Raw genomic sequence first — 7,776 nt, 5'->3', positions numbered from 1 at the left:
TCGTTTGGCATTGGTCAACAATGCGGATGCGCGCGCGAATGCAAAAAGGAAGGTGAACGTAAAAAAGTGAGGACAGCGAAGGAGAGGCAACGCAAATGGCGGAGCGAGGAGCGGGAGGGATGGAAGGGAGACAAAAAGTTGGGAGGAGAGGGATGAGCAACTATTGTGCAGGCTATTATGAAGTGGGCTGGCTGCTTACGCTTTACGCTGAAGGACGGTGTTGTCAGCTGGGTCGTGTCATTGCGAGATCTGAGGCTCAGCGCAGGCATCGCAGTGGCAGATTGGAGAGACAAGTACAGTAATGTTTGTTGCCTATGTCGTTGCAGGCAGAGTGCCTGCTGGTAGGACGCTTGTGAGCGGAGGACTCGACTAGAGAGAACAGAGGCGACGACATAGCGTTGGGGGCAGAGGGTTGGGGAGACGGTGAAGGTAGGAGGTAAAGGAGTGACGAAGAGAAATGTGTCATTATATGCTCTCGATCTTCAGCAGTTGATTACATAAGCAACTATAATATGAGTCGTCAACTGATAGAACATTTCAATTATTGCATTTAGGTATAAAATAAAATTATTGATCTACTTTGTAATATATTAAAAAGTAATATGACATGTATATAGCTTTATAAACACACTGATGTAATTATTACAATTAGATGAAATGCTTTTTACAATAATTGTAAACTACTTGTATAAACAATCTAAGTATAATATACATTAATATACCTTTTGTATAAATTATAAGGTAACAATAGTAATTATTACATTATTATATTATAAATACAACTCTTTCTTTAAGATTATAATTTAAATATAATACAAGTATAACACTTTAGGTTGTCATACAAAGTTAGTATAATACATGTAATAGATTTTATTCATCCCTAGTACTTATGTAGTCTTTATATGCATTAATATGTCTTATTTAAACATTGCAATTCAATTACAAGCCTTACAATTACTTTATAATGTATAAACAATACATATGTTACTTTATAAAGTCTATAAGAAATTACAAGAAATGTGACTTTTTCCTGATGCTTATTATCATTACTAGTTGCTAGTTTTCGATGTCCCTCAAGATCCCTAGTGCCTTGATGTGATACTAAATTAAGCACTCAGTAGTAGTGCATGTGTTAATGTTTATAACCCAGAGATTTTATTATTACACAACACAACCCTTGTCCAGTCCACTTCTCACCTCTCTCAGGAGCAAAACAAAATAGTTTATACACAAAGATGACAATCAGTACTGTTTTTGACACAGATAATGTACTGTATTTTACCAACTGAGTAGAGAGGGTAGCTAAGGGGATGACTTATATTTATCTGCTATGTAAAGTATTTTTGCACAGGGGCCCTCTGGGATCACCCCTTTTTACCTCAGAATCTGGTTGATCCACCAGAGATTGATTGAGGAAGAGAGGGAAGTGGTTTCTTTAGCAGAGACAACACTGACAATGTGTACACTCAGTGGCATGGAAACGTGTTCCCGGTATTCCTGAGCTATCTGCACCTGCGTTGATGGGAGACACTGTGTCCCTTGAGCATTTTCGTAGAGTACAGAAGGACAGCGTCTTAGATTTTATTGCAGCAGCACAGGATTACATCCAATACCAAAGGTCAATAAATTACATCCGTTAGAAAGTCGTAAATGGTCATGAGTGTCTTCATTGAACGTCGTGAAAGCCTCGTGAAGGTTTTGCAATTCCGCCATGCTCGCTGGGTATCAGCTAATCAAATAAAGTATGCGGCACATCCCAAAACTGCCGCAACGAGCAAACCGGCCAGTCCTTCTGCTCCAATGGTGAAAGTGAACCCTAGTGAGAAACGTCGAATTGCCGCGCTAGGGAGGTCGCTCGTATCCGTAGGCAATGCACCTGATGCTGTGGCTGAGCCAGATACGTTTCCAATGAAGCTGCTTTCTAGTGAGCAGATGCTCCGAATGCCAGAAATAATATCTGGGAGGTCATTGGCCGGTGCAGAGAGGAACTGAGTCTGGTTTGTACGTGTGAAGCTGAGTATTTTGAGTTGAGTAAGGAGGTGAGATTTGTGTAGTGAATACTTCTTACCAATCTGCGCATTGAGGATAAGCCGCTTGGAAGGTGTCTGTGCATGCGCATTTAATGACGTCGATGAAAGCTCCAGGATTGAAAAGGACCATAGAAACGTTTGCGAGGACTGGTGCGGCTTGGGCGCAGCTATTTATGCTGGGATAAGACTGGGCGCAGATAGGACATGAGGGTGGGTCCGATGGGAAAGAAGGACTACCCTCTTGACGGCAATGGATCATGATTTCGGTCTGAGGTTTCTCGGGTAACGCGACAGCGTGTATGCGCGGGATATCAAAGAGTAGGACGACCAGCAGGGGTATAAAAAGGGTATATGAAAGAGCGTGCATGGTGAATCGTGAGGGCAGCTTGTACGCTGGTGAGGGAAGAAACCCAGGTGTAATGTCGGCCGACTAGCGTACTCTGCATGTATGCTCCTGGTGGGAAATTACTGACGTCGATCAGACGCGTGACGCGACTCGCGAAGCGCGGAAGTCCCATGATCGCATCACGTGGATTATTGATCCCGAAATTACTGAATGTTGCTGAGGAGTGCTTCTCGCCACAAGTCTGAAGCGCGGACTAGCACTCTGTGCGGACTCGAAGTCCGAAATGCTTGTTCGCAACGTCGTCGCTGCGGCTATTGGTGCAGTTATGCGCCGCACCGCATCTGAGAACAAAGGGAAAAACATGGCCCTGGCGGATCCATATCAAAGAGACTATGGCACCGCAACACGTTCGGACCGACGACCCTCATTTTCGGGTTCGCGCTCAGGGGAGCGTCTGCATAGTGTACCGGAAGACGTCAATGACAGCCCGAGCGATTATGGAGGCGGGCCATCCGTGTGGAACCACGCGGAAGAAGATGGTAATGACGATCCCATTGACCCGGAACAAGAAGACTGGGAGGACATGCAATGTAAGGATCTCAGAGCTAGAGATTTACTATTTTTGCTTGACTCACATTGCATGCACTATTTTTATTTATTACAGATGACTACAGACGTGCCATACGAATATATTGCATTGTTCCTATAGGCTCTGCCATATTCTTCGTGTTTGCTGCTGTCATACCTGAACTCATTGCTCGACGCTCACTCCCGTCTGCGCCGACCTTCATGCGTATAATTCTTTCTATAATTCTATCCGCATCTCTCTGGACTCTCAATCACGCCCTCCGTATTCCGCTTTACTCCACCCTGAACATTCTACTATCAAATGTCTTTACCTGGGTTTCGACTACTCTTCGCCTGGATGCACAGCGAGCTAGGCGGCTTTTCACCGCGGGATTCGTTACATCCTTAACTTCTCTTATTCACGTGTTTCTCATGACCTTCTTGCAAGAAGCTCTTCGTATTGCGTCATTTGCAATTGTTGACCTTCATTGGCATCGAGACTATCGTTCACGTCCAGCAAACCATCAACCACGAACACGAGATGCAGCTTTCCGTGAAGTCTGGTGGCTTGCATTAGGTTGGGCATTGGCCGAAGTCTGTGCAGGAGTTATACAAGGTTATGAACAGCTTGCACTTTATGCCGACATGGACTCAGCAGAGCAGACCATAGAGTCTACTCCTAACAATGGCGACGAAGAAGTGACAGGAAACGGTTTAGGCAAGTTGGTCATTGACGAGGAAGCGGTGGATCTCGTTAGCCGGAGCATGCCTTGTGTTGACATGTCGGATGACGACGACGTCGAAGCCGTAAAGTCTGTAACACGGAGCGAGATTGACTTTGCCCTTACGCGACTTGCGAATATTCGTGCTCGAGACGATCTTGAGGATCTGTATGGCCAGCCTTACATCGTAAGCACTCGAATTTTTTTAATCGGGTTTTTGTGCATTATTCTGACGAAATTCGTTGACTGACTCTGGTATCCAGGAAATTCCAGTTTTCATCCCCCTCCTCCAGCGCCTGGACTCAATCCTCCTTTCACTCGGAATCACGCTTCTCCTCGCCGCAGCTTACCTACCAAAACCGCCGTCCGACTCTACGCTAACGTCTCATCCGCATTCACCTTTCCCGTCAATAACCCAGCCTGCTCTTCACATCGACCTACTCACTATCACTCCAACATATTTCGTAGTCACATTTCTTCACGCCATTCTCGGTGCACTGTACGCTTCGCCCATCCTCCCGCGAATTGGTATTCCCGCTGCCGCTTATACAAGTTGTATAGTTGGGTTGGCTCTAACCTTTGCGGGTGTTGGTATTTGGGCTGGAGTTTGGTGATGTTGATTTGCTGACTGATTTTTTATCTCTGCGTCGTACTTTGCTGCATTTTTATATGGTTTTACTATTTACTTTTGATTCCGATTCTAATCTATAACGGCAGCCAATGAAAATGTACAAGTATTTCACACGGCTATGTTATTCTGCAAGCTGCAAGAAGACTCCAAATTAAACGTGTGATTCACTGAGCAAAAGATATTCAATTAGCAAAGGAAGAAACCCAGGTGTTAACAAGTTTGACTTGATCTACAACAGGTAACTTCTGGTGCGATCTGCAATAGGCAGTTTTGGTTGTCTTGTAGCAGTAGATACCCGGGAACTGTCAGTGATGACAGCTCCACCACTGTGCCTGTGCAAGCCGGTGATTCAGCTTAATTGATATCGAGAAACGATGAAACTCATGCTTGAACGCGTCCCACCTTCAAGTAGTACTTCCGAGTCATTTCTTGTTAAGACGAGACTACACAAGAGTATGTCTCAGATGATATAAACTACATTACAAGCAATGACGAACGATGATGGAATACCTTCCATCATACATTCTACATCTGAGACATACCTACATAGTATATATAGACTAACTAATTAATAGACAATGAAGCAAGCTGCAAGAGAGCGAGCCGAGTCCACTATCCCCCCTCTTTGTGTGATCCCTCTAAGCCTCTCACATAACCTCTTTTCCCCCTTTCTTAACAGGTTATGAGCCTTGAGCTCCCTGCCTACGCTTTATCTACACCCTACTACATCTATGCTCTATACAGTTCTATGCATCACATGCACACATGTAGCATACTATGATGCAGAACTCGACTCACCTGTCTGAGTATCCCAAACACGAATCAATACACTGCAGACACACAATCTACTGTACTACATACAACCCAGACATTATATGATTGTCATCTTAGTGATTATGATCATTGGCCCAGTAATAACATAATCTATGTAGGCAACGTTGAAACTACAATGAGTATCACTTACTGTGATTATTAAATGCTAAAATACTCTATAATATCACAGAGATTATGTTATAATAAATTAACTGATCATACTACAGACAAACGTTAAAAAGATTAATAAAGCAAACACTACTCTTCTACTATTAACATTACAATAGTACAAATGATTGACACTGTCAACGAACAAACATACTATGTTATAGCATAAATCAAATAATAACACATATAGTAATATCATGGCCAAACAATTAATGCTCAAAATGAGCACATATATGCTAAACAGCATATTAAATTGAATAAATAAAACATTTAACATGTATTATAAACAATAATACAATTGTGGACACTATAATAACAATAATAATAACAATAATAATAATAATAATACAGATAAAACTAACAGAACGAATACAGAACAATATAATAACTAACACATATTATGGTTGAGCAATTATATGTAACATATTGGATTCAGTGGTTACATGTTGGATATTGTGATTACTTATTGGATACCAAATATAATATGCATATCTAAGATATACAGACGAGTACAGATATACAAAAGTATAATGAATAACTACAAACCAAAAAACAATGCTACAGAGCATATAAACTAACTATACACAAAAGAATAATGTTATAACACATAAATACTAATTACAGCACAAGACAAGTGCAAAATTTATAATTATTAAACAAATGATACTACTTTACACATTAATACAATTGTGTAAATGTATACTAATAATGAACGAAAGAATTATATCTCTAATATACTCAAAACAATGTATCAATACAACTTAATTACACAGAACGTGTTATCACAGCAGCTGATTATATAATAAATTTCGAAGTTGTAACAGCAACATCAACTGTACAGTGTATATACCTTAACAAACAATTATTAAATTTACATTGTGACAATGTAGCTTGTAGGAGCAAAGTATTAAGCTGATAAGGCTATTACAACAAATAATACAAATATTATTATTACAAACACATTATTATAATAATTACAATCAAAAACAATCATAATATAATATGATTAAATAAATTAATAAAATGTTTAAGCCATTATCTCAGACAGTATAATATAAAATAGGTAATAACAGATGCAAGCATACTTAATAGAACTCAGTGCATTTACTAAAAGCACTACATAAATAATAATTACAATGTTATTAAACAAATATTATACAGAAACAAACGAATTACCATATGTTTTCAACACAAAAACAAAATATTCATTCATAGTTATGAATGATTATTAATAAAAAGATAACAAGCACGAACAAAACTTGTATATTATACATAATGTGTACTTATCTACTATAACAAACAAAATACACATTATATAAGTTGACAAACGTTAACAGTAATGAAGATATAATAGTAATACCACTTAAATTACTTATTATAGAACATAACAAACGTTACACACTACTTTAAAATACTAATAATTAGAAATCAAACCATGAAAGTAATTACAATTATATATATAAACATTATATTATAACAATGATTAATAAACGTTAAAGAAATATCCAATTCTTCAAAGAAATACCTTCTTGAATTGAAGGGGAGAAAATGGATAATATGCATGAACAATTAATAACTAAATATAAACAACAGAACAGAAAGTATAATGCTACAGACACTACAAAAAATAGAATAACAAAATGCACAGACTAAGCACTGACTAAGTAATAGAAGTTACAGACAGACATAACGGATCATAAAGGTAAATCATTCAGTACAAAGCAAAACTATGTTGATCAGAACTAAATAACAGAAGTTAATACAATGTGTAATTGAACTTCAATGTTAAATAAATAATAATTCTACTACAAAACAAATGCTCATACTTGGCAAATAATATTAATATGATAATATAATTAACTTAACAGTGTTTAATACGAAAATAAATAATATACAGACAATTATCACATCATATAACAAAATAATTCATCAATTCAGACTATAGTTCATGGATAAAAGTGATGAATAACGAAAATAATACTTTGGAACATACATAAAACAATAAATAATATATCCATAGGATAATACAAATATAATTGCAATATAATTTGCAACTACAATGAATGATACACAGATAATAACTATATAAACAAGTATGGAGCACATACATATAATTAAATAAAACTATTAAATTGATTCTTGTACAAACAATTAATTTGCCCTCACTGTACAATTAATACAAGTGTGAACAGTATTATAATACTATGAAATACATTGGATAGATACTAATAGGTATATCTATACAATGATTCAAATAAAATAAATAAAACCAATATATAAAACGTTTTACCTAGCAAACCAATTAACAAATAAAATGTTGAACAAATACTACAATTGTGCAAAGCACTAGATTAACTAAAGAACACTAGGAGACGATTATAGTAAACATAATCCTATATATTACTCATATGTAGATTGTGTTACAATACATCATTCTTTGCAAAAGAAAAAGCAAAGAACAATAGCCATAACATACACATATATATATACAATACAATG

General features: G+C 37.7%; 2 protein-coding genes across 2 annotated transcripts; one reads left to right on the top strand and one right to left on the bottom strand.

Annotated features, from left to right (window-relative positions):
* Positions 1 to 1,838: 1,838 nt before the first annotated feature.
* FOMMEDRAFT_53440 (uncharacterized protein) lies at positions 1,839 to 2,262 on the bottom strand (the record flags this gene model as incomplete). Its single annotated transcript, XM_007264725.1, has 2 exons — positions 1,839 to 2,013; positions 2,069 to 2,262. Coding segments are annotated over 2 exons (369 nt in total), but the record flags the coding sequence as incomplete, so codon positions are not given.
* A 363-nt stretch (positions 2,263 to 2,625) lies between these two features.
* FOMMEDRAFT_166712 (uncharacterized protein) lies at positions 2,626 to 4,279 on the top strand (the record flags this gene model as incomplete). The annotated part of the gene is made up of 3 exons (XM_007264724.1): positions 2,626 to 2,966; positions 3,041 to 3,852; positions 3,929 to 4,279. The coding sequence occupies exons 1-3, from the start codon at positions 2,660 to 2,662 to the stop codon at positions 4,277 to 4,279; spliced, it is 1,470 nt and encodes a 489-aa protein (XP_007264786.1). The 5' UTR covers positions 2,626 to 2,659.
* Between the last annotated feature and the right edge of the window lie 3,497 nt (positions 4,280 to 7,776).

This window comes from Fomitiporia mediterranea, assembly GCF_000271605.1.
Source record: "Fomitiporia mediterranea MF3/22 unplaced genomic scaffold FOMMEscaffold_4, whole genome shotgun sequence".
NCBI lineage: Eukaryota > Fungi > Basidiomycota > Agaricomycetes > Hymenochaetales > Hymenochaetaceae > Fomitiporia > Fomitiporia mediterranea.
The sequence above is the reverse complement of the archived record's forward strand: the minus strand, read 5'-3'. Positions and strand labels throughout refer to the sequence as shown.